The sequence below is a fragment of the Capricornis sumatraensis genome, chromosome 1 (genome assembly GCF_032405125.1).
Source record: "Capricornis sumatraensis isolate serow.1 chromosome 1, serow.2, whole genome shotgun sequence".
Classification (NCBI taxonomy): Eukaryota; Metazoa; Chordata; class Mammalia; order Artiodactyla; family Bovidae; genus Capricornis; species Capricornis sumatraensis.
In genome coordinates this window covers 108,220,533-108,244,921 of record NC_091069.1, presented here as the reverse complement: position 1 = coordinate 108,244,921, position 24,389 = coordinate 108,220,533, and the positions used below count along the sequence as shown (strand labels likewise).

Genomic DNA, 24,389 nt, shown 5'->3' with positions numbered 1-24,389 from the left:
ACATTAAGTCAATTAGGGAGTTATAAAGAAATGCATACTTTGTATAAAGGAAAATAGAGACGTCTAATACAAACATTAAATATAAAAAGGGGAAAAATGTAACTGCTCTTTAACAAATATGAAAGGAGGGGGATTATGGGTTCATTTTTCTTGGGTGGAGAAGCACTCATTTAACATCAAGACATTTTAAGTTTCTTATTTTAACTTTTTTTTTGCTATAACTTAAAATTGCAATTTTTACTTCCAAAAGAAAAATTCATCCTTGTTTAAAAAATGTCAGGATTGGGTGAGACTTTGAAGAATTCTGGTCTAATCGTGAACTCTGTCTCAGTGAAAAAATCTCAGCGGTCATTTCAAATAAGCGTTTATTTATATCTGAAACAGCGAATTATAAGTATACACAAAGTCTCTGTCTGCCTCACTCACTCTGCTAAAACAGCAGCTCTCATAGTACAGATTTCTTCAATGCCCAGTATTCAACGATACCATTTTAAGTACTGTTTAACCAGATTTCACCCCAGTGTGTCATACAGACCCAGACCTGCGTAGTCTGTGAATTTGAAAACATTTCTTCACAGCATTGTTGGCGTTTCCTGGGAGTTACTTAAAATAGTATTCAGATGCAACATTGATGCTCAAGTTGTCTTTTCTTGGTAGGATGTGTATTTTATGATGGAAGTGTCGTATCAGGTAAAAGGTGTATGACAGAGGCACTTCAATATTTAGAATTTTTAATATCTGAGAGAGAAAGTAAAATTGAAATATACTGGGATGAGCAGATTTTTGCTACTGTTTATCTGTATGAAAGTGAAAAACTAAAGGCATTAATTGCTCAGATGTGCCCAACTCTTTACAATCCCATGGACTACTTACTATTATTTTGTCCTGGAAAACATTTGAGGTGGGAATTTCATTTTCAAACCAGATCTTTGTATAGTCATGAAAAATAATTTGTTACAGTAAATTTTTAAATAGGAGTAAGTCAAAGAAATTGTTTTCCCGTTGTGAGAAGTCAAATGTAGAGTGTGTTTTAAGCTTTAAATAAGACTGTGCTTTGAAGCAGAGTGGCTTTGTTGAGATGGATGACATACAATGATTATTGTCATGATAATATCACCCCCCCCAAAGCAGTTACTCAGTTCAGCTTAAGAATTGAGTAAGAGTAAGACTATCAAGAAAGTTGAGAAGAGTTCTCAGAATGGAAAGAGGCACAAGTGAAATATTTAGCAGTAGCATAGTTCACCCCATTGATTCAGTTCAGTTCAGTTGCTCAGTCGTGTGCAACTCTTTGTGACCCCATGGACTACAGCACATCAGGCTTCCCTGTCCATCACCAACTCCTGGAGCTTACTCAAACTCATGTCCATTGAGTCGGTGAAGATTCCCGGAGTTGATTTATCTGATTAACCTCATTCAGTGGGTATCCCCCTGTTCCTCCCCAACTTGATGTATATACTATTGCATGGTCTTAAAAGAGACACTCTTATTAAAAAAGAGTTCTTCTTTAATCAAAGTGATATAAGTAGCTCTACAATTTTAGGCTTCCCTTGTGTTTCAGATGTTAAAGAGTCTGCCTGCAATGCAGGAGACCTGAGTTTGATCCTTGGGTTGGGAAGATCCCCTTGAGGATTGCATGGCAATCCACTCCAGTTTTCTTGGCTGGAGAGTCCCATGAACAGAGAAGCCTGGTGGGCTACAGTCCATGGGTTTGCATAGAGCTGGACACGACTGAGTGACTAACATACACACACACAGAATTCTGGAACTGCTATTCTTGCTAGTCCTTTCCTTAAAGAGGTATTTTATTATCTCCTTGCATTCTGAAACAGTGACTGTGTTATTTGGTTATTCATATGGTAATCTCAGAATCGGAGAAGTCTTAGTCATTGTTTGAACTAAACTTTTGACTTCATTGAATTATCTCTGTCCTTTACATTCCTGCTTCCCTGCCCAATCATGGATACCCATTATAGGCTTTGTGAACTTGAGATTTTGTTTATATCCTTAACGTTTTCTTCTAAGCCAGTACTGTTTTCATGAACGCAGGCTTCCGCAGGAGGTTGCTCTGTTATGCTAAGATACTGTCTTCACTGTTGCTGATCTAGTTTAGTGTATCTTAATCTGGCCTTAAGACTTAACCGAGTCCCATGTTAGAATTGCAAAAGACAATAGGGATCCACAGACTTTCTCTGTAAAGAGGAAAATACTAAATATTTTAGGCTTTCAGTCATACACTGTTGTAACTATTCAGCTTTGCCATCTCAGTATGAAAGCAGCCATAATATGTTAAGTGAATGGGCATGGCTATGTTTCAGTGAAACTTTATTTACAAAGACAGCTGGAGGACTGGAGAACACCTATGGACTGTGGTTTGCCAATCCCTTTTCTAGATCATTTCCCTCATTTCAGAGAGGAAAGAACTTCCTCTTAGAGAGGGAAAGTGATTTTGTTAATGTCACATGTCATTAGAGAGTGGAAGAGTCAAGAGTGGAATCCATATCTCCTGATATCCAGGTCCAGGGCTAGTTTTTAAAATTTGTTACCTTTTTTATTAAGTAAATGAAATATGAACTTTCTTTTATATAGTTCTATAGTGGGCACAATGTTGTTATAAGTATGAAAGAAAGCTTTCACTAAACTTATACTGATTCTACTTTCATATTGCCAGTATTCTAAATGCAGTGAAAGAGAGTCCCTTAGTCATATCTGACTCTTTGCAACCCCATGGACTGTAACCTGTCAGGCTCCTCTATCCATGGAATTCTGCAAGCAAGAATACTGGAGTAGGTAGCCATTCGCTTCTCCAGGGGATTTTCCCGACTCAGGAATCCAACCCCAGTCTCCTGCATTGCAGGTACCATTTCAGCCACCAGAAAGTGAAAGAAAGTGAAGTCGCTCAGTCATGTCCAACTCTTTGCGACCCCGTGGACTGCAGCCTACCAGGCTTCTCTGTCCATGGGATTCTCTAGGCAAGAATACTGGAGTGGGTTACCATTTCCTTCTCCAGGGGATCTTCCCGACCCAGGGACCAGGGAAGCCCTTTAAATACAGTGTTAGAGACTAAATAAAATGATCAGTGAACTTTGCTCATTCCAGTATACCAAAGACCAAGCAAAATGTTATACATGGTAATCTTCCCAGCATAATTGCTACCACTTTGCATTCTTTGATCTATTACCTGTCATCCTGGGCCCACCCCTTGGAAATCATTGAAGGACATGAGACATTTGTTGCTCTCTTCTTAACACTAGTTTATTTAAAGATTCAAAATCTTCCATTGTAGGCTTCCTGGTATCTAAAGCTAGTTTCATGCCAGAAATGAAGATATATACACAAGTATTTTAAGAAATGAGAGCTAATTTTGAGAGGAAAGTTGAAATTCCAGGAATTCTTCTTTATCACAAACCTAGGAAATGGCTGTGATATTGGCCATTTATGCAACCATGAGCAAATTTTTTTTTTTAAGTCTGCATAATGAAATGATAGAAGAGTTTTCTCTAAGGTCCCTTCCTCTTTTGAGATTCTCTGACTCTTGTCTACATATGATAGTCATCATGATGGAGGTGGCAGGGGGTGGCAGATGATATTGCATTTAGAGAGGACACATTTCAGCTTTGTGAATAAAAACCTGATACAGATAGAGATGGTCACCTGGGCCAAAGGGCAGGTTATATATTGAAACTCTAATTTTTTACATACTCATTCCTCATTAAACATCTATTTAACAAAAATTTATTGGTGTGTGCCAGGTGCTATGCTTTGTGTTTTTTCCTTTTTTCACTGGGACTTAATTTCCTTATTGAAAAGCCCATTGGGTAATAGCAAATATTGTTTAAAGCACTGTGATTGCATGAGATTGCATAGTACCTGTGTGCAGAACACTGATCTTCCTAGACAGTGAAGATTTGCTGATTCATCTTTATTTTTTACCCTGGCTTTCATTTAGGTCCCCAAGCAAGAACTATTCTTATGCAATCAAGTTTACCACAAGCTCAGCTGGCTTCAATATGGTAAGGAATAAAAGGTTCCTTGGTTTATATAAAGTGGAAATTTTATTTCTTAAATAGATAGGGCCTCATGAGTCTTTAGATTGACACTGTTATTTATAAGAGGTGATATATGGAGTATGCTTAATTTTTCAGTGAGTTTTAACTCACAGTGATTCAGTAGCTAAAATGATTTAAAGTTGTCCCTTTTACTTCCCCCTTTTGGTTTTTAAAAATACAGAAGCAGAGAGATTACTATAGTGAATTCTCAAGAACTCATAACACATCCTAAATAAATGCCCCTCATGGCTAGTCCTGCCTCTCCCCTCCCCCTTTCACTTATTTTAAGCCAAATCTCAGTCATTATATCATTTCCATCTGCAAATATTTCAGCCTGTATCTTCAGAAGACAGGAATTTTTTTTCTACATGACCATAATACTGAAAGTCCACTTAAAACTGTTAATAGGAATTCTTATCATTAAGTTAATCAGATGCTGTTTAAATTCCTTAGATTGTCTCATAATTTTTTATAGTTGATTTGTTCAAATCAGGACTAAAATAAATCTATATTTTGTAACAGATGATTGATACACCTTTTAAGTCTCCTTTAACCTATAAATTTCCCCTGGTCTTATTCTCCCCTTTCCCTTAACCACCCCCACCAAAAAACCCCCCAGATCATTTGTCCTATGCTTTCTTGCAGCCCACCTTTAGCTGATTACACCCTTGTGGTGTTAATTTATTCTTGTATCTCCTGTAGATTGGAAATTAGATCTAAGGTAGAGTTTCTCCACCTTAGTGCTGTTGACATTTTTGGCATGATAATTCTTTGCTGGTTAAGTAGTGTCTCTGGCCTCTGCCAACTCCAGTAGTATGATCCCCACCCCCTACATGTGACAATCAGAAATGTCTCCAGACACTGACAGATGTTCTTTGCAGTACCAAATCAATCCGTGTTTGAGAACCACTGATTCAGATCTGAGGAGAACCACTTGTCAGATTCAAATTTGATTTTTTTTTTTTTTTTTGCAAAGTGCATCAGAGATGATACTGAGTACTTTTATCATGAGGCACACAATTGTTTCTCTATTTTGTCATTAATTTTTTGTTTTTTCGGCTGCGCCGCATGGCTTACAAGAGCTTAGTTCTCCAACAAGGGATCAAACCTGTACCCTCTGCAACGGAAAAGCAGAGTCCTATCCACTGGATCACCAGGGGGTTCTCTGTAATGATTTTTAGTAGCTATTGATGAGCATTGCCTAAATCCTGTAGGATTCTTTACAGTGAAATATTAACTAGAATGGTTTCTTCAGGAGTGTTTCTCTCTCAGTTATGCATTATTCATTGATTCTGCCAGGAAGATAAACCCGGTCTGTACTGCTTACCTGCTAGGTTCCTAATTTTGCTGTAGGCACTTTGATTTGATTGTTTCGTAAGTGGTCAAGCTCTAGGTCAAGCCCAGCCTGGCCCTTTCTGTTTTGTATTAAAGAGCCTACCTTTTGCATTAGAGTAATAATAGACCAGTTAGCACACATCTTATCTCTGTGACACATCCAGACCTCTTGAAGTCTGGATATGTATCAGTATCCTAGGACCCTCTGAAATAAAAGCTAAAGACCTCACATTTATGGAGGTTGGTTGTTTTCATGACACTAGCACATAATGAAATGTCTTTACCAGCGTCTGGAGGCAAGGAACGGGGTGACTGTAAAGAGACAGAGGAATTTGGGCAGTGATGAAACTGTTCTGTATATTGTAGTAGCCATACAACTGATTGTGTTTGTCAAAACTCGCAGAACCATACTGTATAAAAGGGGTGGATATTATGGAAATTGTGCCTTAAAAAAAAAAAAAGCCGGGGTTTATGTCACCTGAGGAAATTTCAGACTTTGGAGGAGTTTCTTGATTTATGGCACAGCAAAGCCCAGTTAGTTGCTCAGTGTAGCGTCTGACCTGTTGATATCTTAGTGAACAGCTTCCTTGTCTTGCATTCTCCTTTTGGTGTCCAGTTGTTTTTTTAAAAAGTCACATTCTTGGACTTGCTGGGGAAGGTCTGTTTAATTAGCTAATCCTAAATTGATTAAGATTATAAAGAACAGTGGTGATTAAACTGTGGAGTTAAGGAACAGAAAACGCCTTGCCTCTGGTTGGAGGCTGTGAAGACCCACCCTTGGAGTCCTGGATCAGGGGTTGGTCCAGTTAGCTAAATGTGGCCTGGGGCTGATATTGTAGGTGAAGTTTTGTTGTAAAGACAACTGTGCCCATTCATTTCTTTGTATACTGTCTGTGGCTAGTTTCCTGCTGGAGCAGCAGAATTCAGTGTGATAGCGATTGTGTATTCTGCAGAGCTTAAACATTTAGTATCTGACCAGATAGTCTGTGGAGCGTGGTGTTTAAACACACATGGAATGTGAGTATGAGATATTTTAAATGGGTGCAAGAACTGAGAAGCATGTAATTATAATCACAGTTAACATCTGTTGAATGCTGAACACCATCTCAGCTAGATGGGTTGTCTCATTTTGTCTTTGTAACAGTGGTATGAAGTCGGTACGATTTTTATAAACGGAGGTATAGAGGGACTCAACTGGCATAGAGTCAGAATGAGAAAACAGATCATTGAAATCACTTGTGAATAGTAACGAGCATGCATTTTCATGAAACTAGATTACAGTGAACTTTCTGTTGAATAGGAATCTTTCTGACATTGATCAAGATGGAAAACTCACAGCGGAAGAATTTATCCTGGCTATGCACCTCATTGATGTAGCTATGTCTGGTCAACCACTGCCACCTGTCCTGCCCCCAGAATACATTCCACCTTCCTTTAGGTAAGGAATATTTGGTTCTCATAAGAAATTGTGTGCTAAGTATGTTCATTTCAGACTTGGCTTTGTTGGCTGTATATCTTTTGGTCATTTTTTCTTCTTGGCAATTGAATGAAATCTCCACATATTGAACTGAATCTTCTTAGGCAGCTTTTGTGTTAATCTTTGCCTGTTCCATTCTTTAAAGTACTTAAATAGACTGTTAGTAAAACAATCAAATATAACATCATAAAGTTGGTGCTTTTGAGACAATCCATGTAGTCAAAACTCACCAAATAACTTTAGCAGTTAAAGTGAAACATCAGCCTGCACATAGAAAATAAATCACGGAGATTCTGCCTGTGAATTCTACACATTCCAGAGGTAACAAAATGCTGGCAATGTAGAAATTATAATCAGCGAAATAATGAAAGAAAATTATCCTGGTCTGAAATACAGTCTCAGTGGAGAGGTCGAGAGGGTAGTTCAGAGTCCAGTTGGGAGGACTGGTATCCCCCACCCACACACAGCCATGTACGCATAGCCCTCTCAGACAACTGCCTCTCAAAGCTTTAACTCAAAAGACAAATTTGAGCTCTTACAAGTGCACAGAAGAACAAAAGAAGCCCAGATTAAAATTTCTGTCCTGATTCCTCCAATGTTGGGAAAGATTAGGGGCAAAGTCTCCATAAAAGAATGAGGCATGGAACCATTGTGATCAGCACATATGAAGTATAGGGAAGCTGAGAACACTGTGTAGGAAGAAAGCAGTAGCTGGACAGTTTGTTCATAAAATCTCACAGCTGCAAGAATCACAAGAGACACTTAACACTGGTGGCTATGTTTGTATGTATGTATGTGTGTGTGTGTGTGTGTGTGTGTGTGTGTGTTAGTTGCTCAGTTGCATCCATTTCCAGGCTTTTTTGTCCATGGGGATTCTCCAGGCAAGAAGAACGAAGTAGATTACCATGCCCTCCTCCAGGGGATCTTCCCAACCCAGGGATTGGCAGACTCTTTACCATCTGAGCTGCAAGGTGGAAGCCAACATAAAAAAAGCATAGAAGGAAGATAGGTAGACTGGTTTAAAAGAGCAAGATAATGGGGGAAGGTGAAACTAGCTAGTAAACTATGTGATTTGTTTTTAAGGACTATTAAGTGTAGTCATTTCATGTGTTTATTAAGAGAGCAAATGTAGAGATTGTGGAAAGGGAAAGGAGATGCTGACAATTAGCAGAGTTGCTAGTCTTCCCTTGGAAGAATTTAATATTCCACAGGAGGGAAACTGTGTCTCAGGCACCGCTCTAACCAGTTGATGATTGTTAACTGATTTAATCCTTTGAAATTGTCCTAATTTTGTGATGGTTCTAAATATTTAAATGACCTTGGCATTCAGAGTCTGATGACATTCAGACATTCATTTTTAAAAGACTCTTTATATAAATGGAGAAGAGCACATCTTTACCATTTCCTCACCAAAAATGACATCTGCTCCATTTTCTATGGCATAATCTTTAAAAGGTGGTTTTTCATGGTTTGCTCAATTCTATCTTGGCAACTAGACATTAAACCATTTTCTTTTTTCCACAATTGCAGAAGAGTTCGATCTGGTAGTGGTATATCTGTCATAAGCTCAACTTCAGTGGATCAGAGGTTGCCAGAGGAACCAGTTTTGGAAGATGAACAGCAACAACTAGAAAAGAAACTACCTGGTAAGACAGTCTTCATATTTGAATTTTATAGCCTGTTAGAGATTTTCTGTCTCTAAGGCAAAGATGGAGGTAAAATATATTTAGCTAATGACATTATTGCTGTGCTTCTTTAACTGACTTTAGTCAGAAAGGGGACACTTTGCATATGCTTTTTGGACTTTAATATATGTATAGAATGTACTGATGCACCTTTGTTCTAGCTCTTAAATTGAAATCTATTTAACACTTACCGGAAATTTTATAAATGTAATCTATAAAGCACTGAAAATTGATAAGTTTTTAAGGTAATGGCTTAATACCACCAGTACAGAAATAGAATGTAAAGTTGCCTACTGTTGTTTTCTCATGTTATAGAATCGAAAGCTCCTTGATAGCAAGAAGCTATTTTAAATTTAATAGGAACCTAATTTAAATTACCCTCATTTACAATGAGAAATTCATCATACTATTAAAATATTCTCTGGTGGTTATGAATTATTAATATGAAATGATAATTGATACTAAGACACCCTAATGAAATTTATTATGGAGTCTCTTCATGGAAAATACTCTGTCAGTGTCATTTTGCTGCATTTCAAGTGCTCAGGGAATAATCGACCTGCTGAGGACACTACTAGCTCTCCCGCTCACCTCTTCAACTAAATTACTTTTTGTTCACTGAAGCTGCTTCCTGAAAATGTTCTTTGTGGAAGTGTGTTGAGTAGAGTGAAGAATCTAAATGTTAATAATACATGGTTCATGCCCTCTAGAAGATTATGATACAACTGAAGATTTAAGACATCCATATAAAAAACCATCAAAGCAATGCATAACTGTGATAAATTCGTGAAGGCAGAATTATAGATACAAAGCAGAGCTTACTTGTGGTTGGTTAGCACAAACTGGCAAATACACTGGCAGTTAAATCTCCATGGAAGAGGTAACTGAGGAGTTGAGATTTGAAGATTAATAGGGTCCTTACAGGGCTGGGAAGGAGGAACATCTCAGGTTAATAATCATGGGAATAAAGTCTTCAAGCAAATAAATACAGGAATCCTTACAATTTGCAATTTTCTTTTTCTGTTGGTGGAAGATATTTAATTATTTTTTTTTGGCTGCACTGGGTCTTCATTGCTAAGCAAGGGCTTTCTATAGTTGAGGCAAGCTGGGTCAACTCTGAATTATGGTGTGCGGGCTTCTCATTGCAGTGGCTTCTCTCTGTTGCTGAGCAAAGAAAGGCTCTGGACGAGCTGGCTTCAGTAACTGGAGCTCTCAGGCTTAGTTGTCCCACGGTGTGTGGAGTCTTCCTGGACCAGGGATCGAACACATGTCCCCTGCATTGGCAGGTGGATTCCTGTCTACTGTGCCACCAGGGAAGTCCAACATTTCAAGTTTTGAACAAGATGTGACATTACTAGAGGTTTTGGTTAATGCGTTCTTTCTTTCAACAGCTGTTTATTATGTGCCTCTGTGTATCAGAAATGGGGCCAGATTTTGGAATTAAAAAGGTATATAGGGACTTTAAGTTTGGTGTGTTTTTTTTTTAATTGAGGTAAAATTTGCTTAACATAATATTGGTCATTCAAAGTCAGCTAGTCTGGGTGCCTTAAACAGCAGAAATTTATTTCTCACAGTTCTGGAGGATAGAAAAGTCCATAATCAGGATGCCATCCAATTCTGTTCCTGGTGGGGTGCTTTTCCTGACTTGCAGATGGCTGCACTCTCACCAGATCCTCACTTGGCCTTTTCTGGGCGTGTGCACATGAAAAGAGAAAGATGGCTCTCCCTTTTCTTATAAGGCCACTAATTCATAATGAAGGTCCCATAGTCATGACTTTATCTTAACCCAAGTTATAAAGGTCCCATCTCCAAATACCAGCCCACTGGGGGTTACTGCTCCCACATCTGAATTGATAGGGTAGAAAACACTCAGTCCAAAACAATGGCCATAGCTAGTTACTCAACATTTTCCCTTTTCCCTAGTCCCTAGTAATCATCAGCCTGCTATCTGTGTCTTTTGATTTACCCCCTCTGAATATTTCATAGAAATAGTGTTATGCAGTTGGTGTTGTTTTATGTCTGGCTTCTTTCACTTAGCATAGCATTTGAGATTTTATCCACAGTGTTGTTCAGTTGCTCAGTTGTGTCCTACTCTTTGCAACCCCATGGACTGCAGCATGCCAGGCTTCCCTGTCTTTCACCATCTCCTGGAGTTTGCTCAAACTCATGCCCATCGAGTCGGTGATGCCATCCAACCGTCTCATCCTCTGTCATCCCCTTCTCCTCCTGCCTTTAATCTTTCCCAGCATCAGGGTCTTTTCTAATGAGTCAGCTCTTTGCATCAGGTTTCCAAAGTATTGGAGCTTCAGCTTCAGCATCAGTCCTTCCAATGAATATTCAGGATTGATTTCCTTTAGGATTGACTGGTTTGATAGCCTTGCAGTCCAAGGGACTTTCAAGAGCCTTCTCCAACACCACAGTTCAAAAGCATCAGTCCTTTGGTTTTCAGCCTTTTTTGTGGTCCAAGATCCCCTGGAGAAGGGAACGGCTACCCACTCCAGTATCCTGGCCTCCAGAATTCCATGGACTTTATAGTCTATGGGGTTGCAAAGAGCCAGGCATGACTGAATGGTTTCCACTTTCGTTTTTCTCACATCCGACTCTCACACCGACTCGATGGACATGAGTTTGAGCAAACTCCAGCAGATGGTGAAAGACAGGGAAGCCTGGCATGCTGCAGTCCATGGGGTTGCAAAGAGTAGGACACAACTGAACAATATTGTGGATAAAATCTCAAAAATACCATGCTAAGTGAAAGAAGCCAGACGTAAAGCAACACCAACTACTGGAGAAACATAGCTTTGACTATACAGACCTTTGCTGGTGAAGTGATGTCTCTGCTTTTTAATACACTGTCTAGGTTTGCATGTATCATTACTTCATTCCTTTCTCTGGCTGAGAGGACTTGCAGTTTTAAAGTGGCAGAGTGAAATGGATGTTGCCTCTTCTGAAACCACTAAAGGAGCAAAAAGAACAAGAAAACAAAACTTGTTTACCATCTCTGATCTCTCATCTAACCGCCATGTTTAAGGAAAGTGTCTTCAGTAGAGGCCAGGCAGGAACGTGGGAAGAAGCCAAAAGGATGCTCACAGCTACATATCTCAAGACAAAGTGTGAAGTGACAGTTCTTGAAATAGATTGAGAACAATGGGAATGGTGTGCTGCACAGGCTGGCAGTGAGAGCTTCCAGTGTCTGGGGTTGGCTCCCAGGAGAAGCATGTGAGGCAAACACAAAACTGAGTTGACACTGCTGAAAACACAGAAGGGACATGGAGCATGGAACTTTTTTTTTTTTTAAGTAAAATAAAATGGGTGCAAACAGTTTTAGCAAGGATCAGAGAAAAAAAATTGTTGACCTGAGGATAGTCTAAAACCTTGGTGTTCTTAAAAGAAGGAAACTGAATAATAGGTTGGAAAAACTAGTTTACTGAGTGTCCTCTGCATAGTGATTAGGGCACAACCTACTCTTCAGTGTGAAACCCAGGAGGAGGCGTATCATCTTACTTCTATTTTCAGAAACCGTTCTGTTTGTTAAAATTGAAAACAGAATGGCACAGTTTTATGCAAAGGAAAAAGAGGTAGAAAGGGAAGGACTTTCCTGGTGGTCCTGGGCTCCCAATGCAGGGAGCTAGTGTTCAATCGCTGGTTGGGGAATTAAGATACCTCACGCCTGGTGGTCAAAGAAAAAGAGGTAGAAAGGGAGAAGTTTGTGGTATAGAGGAGAGAGAGGGTCAGTTGCTAAACCAAGGTCGTAGAAAAAAGAGAGGATAGAGTAACAGGGAAGGTATGGAGAATGAGTGATGATGAAGAAGTTCTGTCGAAAGATTATTCCAGAAACCAAGTTTTGGGCGTTCTGAATGCTATGGTGAAGTTCATCTGCAGGGGAGGGTATGTAAACGAGACGCTAAGTGAAAGGGCCTGTACCTGGTGCTTATCCATGAGGGCAGAAGCAGGCAGGAAGCTTAGGGAGTCCGTATCTGCAGGTCCCTTACTCATTGACGATGTGCCGTGGAGTTTTTCCTTTGAAAATGTCTGTTGAACATCTTATGGCTTTTCATAATCGTCCTGTCTCTTGTCTGAAAGTAACCTTTGAAGATAAGAAGCGGGAGAACTTTGAACGGGGCAACCTGGAGCTGGAGAAGCGGAGACAAGCTCTCTTGGAGCAGCAGCGTAAAGAGCAGGAGCGCCTGGCCCAGCTGGAGCGGGCAGAGCAAGAGAGGAAGGAGCGGGAGCGCCAGGAGCAGGAGCGCAAAAGACAACTGGAGCTGGAAAAGCAGCTAGAGAAGCAGCGGGAGCTGGAGCGGCAGAGGGAGGAGGAGCGAAGGAAGGAAATCGAGAGGCGGGAGGTGAGTGGCGGGAAACAGTCCTGCCATTAACACGGGCGCTCTTCTAGAATCGTTTAAGTGTCAGTAGTATATCGGGGCCTCCCTGACGGCTCAGCAGGTAAAGAGAGATGGCAGGAGACACAGATCCAATCCCTGGTCTGGGGAACTGAGATTCCCACATGCCATGTGCTCAGTCGCTCAGTCGTGTCCAACTCTCTGCGACCCCGTGGACTGCAGCCCCGCCAGGCTCCTCTGTCCGTGGGATTCTCCAGGCAAGAATACTGGAGTGGGTTGCTATGCACTCCTCCAGGGGACCTTCCAACCCAAAGATCCAAACCTAGGTCTCCCACATGGCAGGCAGATTCTTTATACCGTCTAAGTTTGAAGAAACAAAATTTTAAGAAAGCATAAAAATATGGCCTTCCCTGATGGCTCAGTGGTAAAGAATCTGCCTGCCAGTGCAGAAGATGCTGGTTTGATCCCTGGAATGGGAAAATCCCCTGGAGAAGGAAATGGCACCCAGTCCAATATTCTTGTCTGGAAAATCCCATGGACTGAAGAGCCTGGCGGGCCACACTCCTTGGTGTCACAAAGAGTCAGAGACAAATGAGTGCCTGAGCACAACACAGCAATAATGTATTAACCCAGTCTTGTTTCTTTCTTTTTACAATTCAGTAGTTTTAGTTATTCACAGAGTTGTGTGACCATCACCACTGATTCATCACCCTGAAAAGAAATTCCTTAACCATTAAGGAGTTACTACTCCCCTTTCCCATTCGGCCTTGCCCTTAACAACCACTGATTTACTCTCTGTCTCTACACCTTTGCCTATTCTGGACATTTTGGATAAACGGAATCATAGAATATGTGGCTTTTTGTGTCTGGCTTTCACTTTCAAGGTTCATCCAGTATGTAGATTGAATAAACACTTACTCCTTTTTATAACTGAGTAATATTCCATTACCTGGATAGACAACATTTTATTTATCTACTCGTCAACCTGATAGACATTTGGGGGTTTTTTTCCTACCTTTTGGGTATTTTGAATAATGTTGCTGTGAACATTCATATACAAGTTTTTGATAACTGAGTCTTATGACAAACTATTGCTATCAATTATGTATTTTTTAGCCTTTTTTTCTGCATTCATATACACATATAGAAATAGAAAGGTTCATATGGTGGAGAAGCTGAGGGTTTACTGAAATGGTTTTTTTGAAGCACTGTATTGGTAACACACTAAATAATTAAAGTGTTTGGCATCTTTTTCTTCTTCCACTTTAGAAAACAAGTCTAGTAATCTTTACTGTGTTTTATGGAAGGCTTCCTAAATTTGGTGCCATACCTGGATATGGGCCAAGCCAATCTCTTGTCTGTCTTTCCAGTTTTAGTATGTTGTGACAGAAGCAATGCCATGATCCTCTTGTGTGGATGAAATGTATTTTAAAGATGAAGGATTTTTTTCTTTATAAAAAAATAATACTTTGGTTTCATCTCCTGATGATTGCTTTTGAAAACTTCTAACTGTAAGCTGCCTTTTCATTCAGTCACTCACATACAGATAATAACAAGATTTTCCTTTCCAGAATGACAGCCAAAAGATAGACCACCTTTCCTTCTTCAATTTTTTTTTTAAAGCATTTCAGAGTGTTTGTTCAGAACTATATAATTGACATTTATGATGTGCCAGGCATTGATTAAGTTCTTGGAGATGTTGTGGTGACTAGGTACCCACCTTGTCCTCCAGGCCCTTACAGTGTAGCTGGAGCACAAATATGTAAGAAGCAGTTATGATACAATGAAGAGTGCCAGGTGCCCTGACATATCCTCTGCCTAGCAGCCATCAGAGTCAGGGTTGAAGAGAGCTGATGTTGCTGGAAAAATTACAGAACCTTCTGTGCTAACAAGCAAACAAATGATTAGGGATGTAGGAGTCATGGACTTTTAAAGTGAAAGTGAAAGTGAAGTCACTCAGTCGTGTCCGACTCTTCGCAACCCCATGGACTGCAGCCCACCAGGCTCCTCTGCCCATGGGGTTTTCCAGGCAAGAGTACTGGAGTGGGTTGCCATTTCCTTCTCCAGTGCATGAAAGTGAAAAGTGAAAGTGAAGTTGCTCAGCTGTGTCCGACTCGTAGCTACCCCATGGACTGCAGCCTACCAGGCTCCTCTGCCCATGGGGTTTTCCAGGGCAAGAGTACTGGAGTGGGTTGCCATTTCCTTCTCCAATGCATGAAAGGGAAAAGTGAAAGTGAAGTTGCTCAGCTGTGTCCGACTCGTAGCGACCCCATGGACTGCAGCCTACCAGGCTCCTCTGCCCATGGGGTTTTCCAGGCAAGAGTACTGGAGTGGGTTGCCATTGCCTACTCCATGGACTTTTAAAGCTTGAGATAAATAATAATTTCTCCTATGACAGAAGAAATAATAATTACTCATTTGATGGAAGAAAGTTTTTGTTTTGTTTTGTTTTGTGTTTTTGTTCTGGGGTTTTTCCTAGGTTAATTTGCCTTTTTTGAAATTATAATTTTGTTGTATTTATTTGGCTGTTCTAGGTCTTAGTTGCAGCGTGTGGGATCTTTAGTTGAAGCATGTGGTATCTAGTTCCTTGACCAGGGGTTGAACCCAGGCATCCTGCTTTGGGATCTCGGAGTCCTAGCCACCAGGCAACTCCCATAAGTTTCCTTGTTTTCTTTTATGAGTCAGTAAATAAGGAAGAGCAGGTTTACTTACTACACGAAGCATCCTTAAAGGCCTAAGGAACTGAATGTCAGTGATCCAGTAGTCCTTTCTGTTCTCAACCCATGTGACTGTGATAGCCTTTCTGAATATTCTCTTTTTTCCCATTGAAGTAATAACATATTTGTATGAAATTTTGTGCTGTCTTATAATGAAAGTCACTTGTCATGTTTAATACCATTTCATCCCTAAAAGAAAAGACTTACTGGATGTAACGTTTATTAAGAGACATTGAAGAGTGTAAGAACTGAACAGTTAGTAAATTGTTTGTTTGTGTATGTCACAGGCTGCGAAGCGGGAGCTTGAAAGGCAAAGACAGCTTGAATGGGAACGGAATCGAAGACAAGAACTATTAAATCAAAGAAACAAAGAACAAGAAGACATAGTTGTACTGAAAGCAAAGAAAAAGACTTTGGAATTTGAATTAGAAGCTCTAGTGAGTAGTTTGATTGTGCTTTAGGAACCCACTTGCATTGAATTGTTAAATGGTAATGATTCTTATTATTTTTCACTTGTTAAAGAATGATAAAAAACATCAATTAGAAGGAAAACTTCAGGATATCAGATGTCGATTGACAACCCAAAGGCAAGAAATTGAGAGCACAAACAAATCTAGAGAGTTGAGAATTGCAGAAATCACCCACCTACAACAGCAACTACAGGTGAGAAAATATGTCCCTTAAAAGCCTTTTGGCTTCCATGCCTTTCTTTGATTCATTTCATTCACTTATTCACTCAGCAAGCAGCAAGCATCTAGCAAGCCAAGATGAAGCAGACAGGGAACTTGCCTGAACGTAGTTATTGCTCAGTTGCTAAGTCGTGTCCGACTCTGTGACCCTGTGGACTGCAGCACCCCAGGCTTCGCTGTCCTTCACTATCTCCCAGAATTTGCTCAGACTCGTGTCCATTGAGTTGGTGATGCCATCCAATCATCTCATCCTCTGAAAGTAGGCTGTCTAGTAATTCAGCACACTTGCTGGGACTGCTGCATGCCAACTCAGTGCAAGCACTGGTAAGCACTGAGGATCCAGCAGTGGATAGCAGAGATAGAAACCCTGCCCTCATGGAGCTTACCTTCTGCTTGCAGGGTAGATAAGGACTCAGGAAATAAGACAAGCATGTTCTCTATTAGAAGAGGGAAAGTTGCTCTGGAGAGCGAGTAGGGAAGAGAGTCTCCAGTAGAGAGGCCTGTGATTTTAAGTAATGTGGTCAGGTCAGGCAACTCTGTGAGTATGATGCTGGGGCAAAGACTTGAAAGAGGTGAATGGCTGAGCCAGATGGACATCTAGCAGAGCAAGTTCTAGGTAGGGCAGCAGTTGTGCAGAAGAACTAAGGCTACAAGCTGGTCTCTGGGATGCCAGTTACAGCAAGGAGACAGCAAGGAGCAGTTGGGGGCTGGATCGTGCAGGACCTGTAGTCTACTGCTGGGACTTTGGCTTTACCATGATAACCACAATAAAGAAGTACAGTTAAGTATATCAGGGGGAGTTCCAGAGATACGTGTATAGAGAATAGTTGGAGACACAGTGGAGTACTCTAAGCAGTTCTGCTTTCATTTTATTACCTATTCAGCCTTCACCACCAAGTTGTTAAAATTTCACCTGGTTTGGTTTCAAGTGTTGAGTTAGAGGGGGTATCCAATTCATGTAGATACTGTTCTGCATACCATCCTAAAAGGTGATCAGTTTTGGACACCGTGACTTTAATTTCAGCTTCTTTTTCTCAGCCTGACAGTTTTGAGATTTATCCATATTTTTGATTGAATCAGTCCTCTGTTCTTTTTCATCAGTTCAGTCAGTTCAGTCACTCAGTTGTGTCCAGCTCTTTTTGTGACCCCATGGACTGTGGCTTGCCAGGTCTCCCTGTCCATCACCAACTCCCAGAGCTTGCTCAGACTCATGTCCATCAAGTTGGTGACACCATCCAACCATCTCATGCTCTGTTGTTCCCTTCTCCTCCTTTACCAGTGAGTCAGCTCATGGCATCAGGTGGCCAAAGTATTGACTCTTCAGCTTCAACATCAGTCCTTCCAATGAATATTCAGGACTGATTTCCTTTAGGATTGACTGCTTTGATCTCCTTGCAGTCCAAGGGACCCTCAAGAGTCTTCTCAACACCACAGTTCAAAAGCATCAATTCTTTGGCATTCAGCTTTCTTTATACTCCATCTGTCACATTCATACATGACTACTGGAAAAAGCAGAGCTTTGACTAGATGGAAAATTTGGCATTACTTTGTTGGCAAAGTAATGTCTCTCCTTTTTAATATGCTGTCTAGGTTGGTCATAGCTTTTCTTCCTCTTCATCACTGAGTAGTATTTCCTTGTTTATCCCATCACCTGCCGAGGGACATTTAGGTTTTTTCCAGATTTGGATGTTATGACTAAAGCTGCGATGAGTATTTACTTATATTTCTTTATGTGGAAATATATTTTATTTCTCTTGGTTAAAGTTTAGGAGGGGAATTACTGTCATATAAGTATGTGCTTAGCCATGTCAGAGTCTACCAAACTGTTTCTACAGTGGTTGTGTCATTTCACATTCTTACCAGCAGTGCACCAGCCCTTCAGCTGCCCCTCACTCTCGCCAACACTCCCTTTTGTCATTGTTTTTAGCGTCTCTGGTGGGTGGGCAACAATGTCTCATGTAACTTTAATCTGCATCTTCCTGAAGGCTGAACGCTGTTGGCTGTTGGTTCTTATGTGTATTAGCGTGCATCTTCTGTATGTGTTTTGTGAACAAATCTTTAACTCATCCTTTATTGGGTTGCTTATCTGATTATCACAGTTCTTTATATAGTCTTATAAGAAGTCCTTTGTCAGATAGGTGTTTTGCAAATATTTTCACCTAGTCTCTGGCTTGCCTTTTCATTTTTGTAATGGTGTTTCTTAAAGGGGAGATGTTTTAACTTTTAAAGTTCAATTTATTTTTTCTTTTACAGTTTTTTATGTTCTATCTGAGAAAGCTTTAACTATCCCAAGGTTGCAGATGTTTTCCCTTATGTTTTCTTCCAGAAGTTTTACACTTTTATCTAATATATTTAGTTCTGTGATCCAGTTTTGATTGATTTTTACGTTAAGTGCAAGGTAAGGTAGTGAGAGTCACTTTTTTCCATACTCACACCCAGTTTATTCTATCAATGTTTATTAAAAACCTTAGTAGCTTGTTGATAATCAGCTGACCACATTTGTAAAAATCTTTCCCAGACTCATCCTTTTACCAGTATTTCCCTCTGTTGACCTGCAACTATGGAGATTTTAAAGTGTTTTTTCCTCCTTTATTTTATTAATATGGTACTTTACATTGATTTAAATTTGAATGTTAAACCAACTTTCCATTCTTGGGGTGAACTGCCCTTCAGTTCAGTTCAGTTCAGTCCAGTCACTCAGTCGTGTCCGACTCTTTGCGACTCTATGGACTGCAGCACACCAGGTCTCCCTGTCCATCTCCAACTCCCAGAGTTTACTCAAATTCATGTCCATTGAGTTGGTGATGCCATCTGACCATCTCATCCTCTGTCATCCCCTTCTCCCGCCTTCAATCTTTCCCAGCATCAGGGTCTTTTCCAATGAGTCAGTTCTTCACATCAGATGGCCAAAGTATTGGAGTTTCAGCTTCAGCATCAGTCCTTCCAATGAACACTCAGGACTGATTTCCTTTAGGATTAACTGGTTATGTTTCCTTGCAGTCCAAGGGACTCTCAAGAGTCTTTTCCAACACCACAGTTCAAAAGCATCAATTCTTCAGCGCTCAGCTTTCTTCACAGTCCAACTCTCACATCCATACATGACTACTGGAAAAACCATAGCCTTGACTAGACAGACCTTTGTTGACAAAGTAATGGCTCTGTTTTTCAATATACTTCTAGGTTGGTTATAACTTTTCTTCCAAGGAGTACATGTCTTTTAATTTCATGGCTGCAGTCACCATCTGCAGTGATTTTGGAGAACAGAAAAATAAAGTTTCCCCCTCAGTCAGTCTCTCCCATCAGGAAGCTTCCATAAGCCTCTTATCCTTCTCCATCAGAGGGCAGACAGACTGAAAACCACAATCACAGAAAACTAACCAATCTAATCACATGGACTACAGCCTATCTAACTCAGTGAAACTGCCCTTAGTCGTAGTGTATTATTGTTTTAAAAAATTATTGTTTAGATCAACTTATTATGAGTCTTTTTATTTAAATTCATGGGGGATATTGTTTCATTTCTCATAATATCCTCATCTAGCTTTGGTATCAGGGTAATAAGGAAGTAAATAAGGTATATTCTTTTTTATTTTCTGAGAATTATATGAAATGGTAGTCCTCTTTTGATATCCATGGGGCCCGGGTTCCAAGCTAACTGAGGATACCAAAATCCATGGATGCTCAAGTTTTTTATGTAAAATGGATAGTATGATAGTCCCTTTGTGTCTGCATATTTGGATTGAAATTTGAATCCTAGACTTGCTGAGCCCAGATGAACTGGATGTTAGACTGTCTGTGGTGGTAGCTATTGTTTATTGAAGGCCTGGCATGTGAACACCGTCATGTGAATATTAAATAGAATTCCACAATACCCTAGTAAGGGCAGTATCATTACTCTCATAAGTGGGAAAGTGAAGATTCTAAAAGGGAATATTCTGTTTTGGAATCAGTTTCTAGCTGGGCAACAAGAATCCAAATTACCCAGTTTATGTTACTTCAAAGCTTTCCTTCTTAACTCGACACCACCCTGCCTCCCTAGCTAGCCCTTTCAGCTTCTCTCTTAAAATCCTGTAGGAAAGTGTTAGTTGCTCAGTTGCATCTGACTCTTGGTGACCCCATGGACTGGAGCCCACTGCGCTCCTCTGTCCATGGGATTCTCTGGGCAAGAATAACGGAGTGGGTAGCCATTCCCTTCTCCAGGCGATCTTCCTGACCCAGGGATTGGACCCGAGTCTCCTGCATTGCAAGCAGATTCTTTACCATCTGACCAGAGAAGATTAAAACCCTATATATTTCTTAAAAACTTTCTCTCGCCACCTTTCATAGTTATCAGACTCCAGTCTCAGTGCAATTGGTCCACCTGTGCAGATTCAACCAACCCTAGGATTGAGTGCCAATCATACTTAGCTATTTTATGTAAGGGACTTGAATGTCCTTGGGTTTTTTTATTGTGGAGATCCTGTAACCAGTACTTCATGGATACCGAGGGGTTACTGTTTCTTGCTTATATTTTTGGTGGCATTCACTAGTGAAGCCTTATGGACCTGGACATTTCATTGTGGTAGGACTTATAATTGCAAAATTTGTTTGGTAGATACAGGGCTATTGCAGTTTTCTATTTGTGCTGTATTCTCTTTTGATAATTTGTATCTTCAGTGAATGTGTCTGTTTCATCTAAGTTAACAAATTTATTTGTATAAAATTGCTTACTATATTCTCTTATTATTCTTTGCAAGTCTGTAGCGTCTGTAGTGATGTTACATCCTGATGTTGAGAATTTGTGTCATTTATCTTCCATTCCAACTCCTTCTCTCCTCTTTGTTCTCTCCCTTCTCTTCCACCTCCCTCTTTTCTCCAACAGTCTAGCTGGGAACTAATTGGCTTTATTGATTTTTTTTTAATAAATGTTTTATTTTATTGTTTTTTTTTTCTCTATTGTATCTCTGTTTTCTATTTCATTTACTTAGGCTCCTTATTATTTCCTTTCATTTACTTATTTTGGATTTAATTTGCTTCTATCTAGCCTATTAAGAAGCTTAGATTATTGAATTTGGACCTTTCTTGATTTCTGATAATGTATAAACATGTTAAGTTGTAAATTTCCTTCCAAGCATCATCATAGCCATATTACACAAATTTTAACATGGTGTATTTTCATATTCATTCCATTCAGAACCTGTTTTTTATTTCCTTTGTCATTTCTTTGAAGGGTTATTTAGAATTATGCAATTTAGTTTCCAAATACTTGGATTTCTTTTTTTTGAGCTGTCTAATTGATTTCTGGTTTATCTATGGTATGATCTGTGAGCACAGTCTGTGTGATTTTAATCCTTTTAAGTTTATTGAGAGTTATGTTACGGTTCAGCATGCGATCTGTCTTAGTGAATGTTCCATGTACTCTGTTGAAGCTGAGTAGGGTGTCCCCCAAATGTAAGTTGATCAAGTTGGTTCTTAGTGTTGTTCATATCTTCAGTGTCCTTCCTGATTATCATGGAAATCCTAATCAATTTGAGATTTGAAATATTAGGATATGACATATAATGTAAATAGTATCAGAAGTTCACTGCTAGAAATTATTTGAAAATATTTTAAAATGCATGCACAAGTATGATCTTTTCTATGTTAACTCTCTGTGTCTTTCACTAACTATTTATGAGAAGTTTGCCCTTAGAAAATTTAGGACTGAAAACCATAGGATTATTTATTATCTCACTGAATGCTGTGTATCCATATATATGTTTACGATTGAGGCTTAGTGTGTTTAGTTATTGAAATAAAATACAAATCAAGGTTCCTGAAAAAGCAGTGAAGTTAAAAATAATGCATGGTTTGAAGAAAGTCAGGTACATAGTAGGCAATGATATATCGGTTTTCTTTCTTTATAAGTATTAGCAGATTCTTGCTATGCAAATGAGTCAAGTACCCCTTCATACTGATTTGACCTATTTTAGAAAGTTAGATTGTACATTTAGAAGTAATGTTGGGATTCCCCAGTGGTCCACTGGTTAAGATTTCGTGTCTCAGTGATTTTGAGCCAGGCTTCATCTTCATACTTCTTTGTTTGCCCTGGTTCAGGAAAGAAAATTTGGGATTGGTTAGAGATGTGGCCTTGGTTTAGTGAGGCTAATAAGAGGAGGAGCCCAGTTGACTATGCTTTTTTGGGAAAATGTTCAGATTTGTGTATTCTGTTTTGTCTAAATTTGGTGGGATTTGGGAGAGTACTTTTGTTTGTGTGAATTATTCATGTGAGAAGATGCTTCCAAATGTTCTCCACTGAGCTGTATCACCCTACAGTTGGGATGTATAGTACACAAAGATTTCTTACATACGAGCCAGTCAGTATCTAAAGATGGCTGTTCCAGAAAGGACTGGCCTCAGGTGAAAATTTTTCATGAAGACATTTTTACTTTTTCAAACGAAAAGTTAATACATAGAGATTTATTTTTCTTAAGTCAGAGTAAAAATGAAAGTCAAATGCACACGTGCCTGTATGCTAAGTCACTTCAGTCATATCTGTCTCTTCGTGACCTCATGGACTGTTGCCCTCCAGACTCCTCTGTCCATGGGATTCTCCAGGCAAGAATACTTGAGTAGCTGCCATACCCTCCTCCAGGGGATCTTCCCAACCTAGGGATCAAACCTGGGTTTGCATTGCAGGAAAATTCTTTACCACTGAGCCACTGAGGAAGCCCCAAAAGTCAAATATTCCTTAATAAAGGCTACAAAAGCTGTCTTTTTTTTCCTAATATATGTAGAAACTACATTGAATAATATAAGCTGAACTTAGGTAAATACAGTTGATTCTCAAGTCACACATGAAAATGCCTCACAGTCCTGTACAGTGTGGTTTAGCTTTTATCTATGTTGGTTAAAAAATATTCGATTCAAGATTTCTGTGCAGCTGTTTAAAACTGTGGCTTTATCCTCAGTGGTGGAACCACATATGGTAACTAAGATTCTAATTATTAAAGTTCTGGTTTGAATTCTGTTTCCAGCTTCAGGTATATGGTCACCCTCAGTTCAACCCTATTAAGTTCATGACAGAACAGTTCCTGTTTAAACTACTGAGTCAGTTTACAAATATCAGGGTCTCTGCATTTGTATTTGATCCTAGTGCAATTTGAGAGATCATTCCTTTCCATTTTTTCTGCTGAGTTGTACTTGTGGTTCACTTTTAAAAGCTTATAAATAAGCAGTAAGTCAATAAAAATGTAAGAAATATCAAGGGAGCTATAACTGTCTTATTTAAACTTTATTTCAGTGAAAAGCATGTGGGAAACAATTAATTTCTTGGCAAGAAAACAACAACAACCCTGACTAGTGATTAAATGCAGTTTTGCTGTAGACTATTTGGGATGAGGTTAGGAGAATCTTTGAGCGAGCAGAAAATTTACCTCAGCCTGCCAGGACTTTGGATCTAAACATGGTAGTTTTCTCCACCATTCATTGCCGTGTTCTCTTTCTCTCGTAGGAGTCCCAGCAAATGCTTGGAAGACTTATTCCAGAAAAACAGATACTCAATGACCAATTGAAACAGGTTCAGCAAAACAGTTTGCACAGTAGGTGTTTTCTTTTTAAAGTTGACATTTTCCTTCCTCACAGGCAAGAAATGAGAACCTGAAAAGCCACTTTTCCTCACTGCCAGTTTGTTTTTCTTATCTTGCCATGTTTTTCTAAAACAGGGGATTCACTTCTCACACTCAAAAGAGCCTTAGAAGCGAAAGAACTGGCTCGGCAGCAGCTACGAGACCAACTGGATGAAGTGGAGAAAGAAACTAGGTCAAAATTGCAGGAGATTGATATTTTCAACAATCAGCTGAAGGTACCTATTCTGTGTGTACCTACATGTATGTCTTACTTTGTTAATCTTTCTAAGTGACCAAGATGGTTAGTTGATATTTGAGCTCCAGGCAGGAAAATGTATTCTGCTGGTTTGTCAGCCTTCATAAGAAGCCCCTCACATTTATAGATGAACATTAAACAATCTAAGTTGAATTTTTGTCCTTTAAAAAATAAAAATGAATCTGGCGTCTTTAAATAAAGGGCTGAGTAAATGGTTCCAACTTAACATCCATCTTTCACATGAATTCATTTTTTGCA

The 24,389-nt window shown here is 39.6% G+C and overlaps 1 protein-coding gene across 2 annotated transcripts in view; it reads left to right on the top strand.

Moving 5' to 3' along the window:
• ITSN1 (intersectin 1) overlaps nt 1-24,389 on the top strand; it is a 249,749-nt gene that overhangs the window by 113,605 nt on the left and 111,755 nt on the right. For both annotated transcript variants that reach the window (XM_068973388.1, XM_068973396.1), the window contains exons 9-16: nt 3,947-4,010; nt 6,682-6,819; nt 8,389-8,504; nt 12,627-12,889; nt 15,888-16,037; nt 16,123-16,263; nt 23,761-23,848; nt 23,972-24,111. In XM_068973388.1, the coding sequence (XP_068829489.1) occupies nt 3,947-4,010; nt 6,682-6,819; nt 8,389-8,504; nt 12,627-12,889; nt 15,888-16,037; nt 16,123-16,263; nt 23,761-23,848; nt 23,972-24,111 (1,100 nt within the window). The remainder of the gene's footprint in view (nt 1-3,946; nt 4,011-6,681; nt 6,820-8,388; nt 8,505-12,626; nt 12,890-15,887; nt 16,038-16,122; nt 16,264-23,760; nt 23,849-23,971; nt 24,112-24,389) is intronic.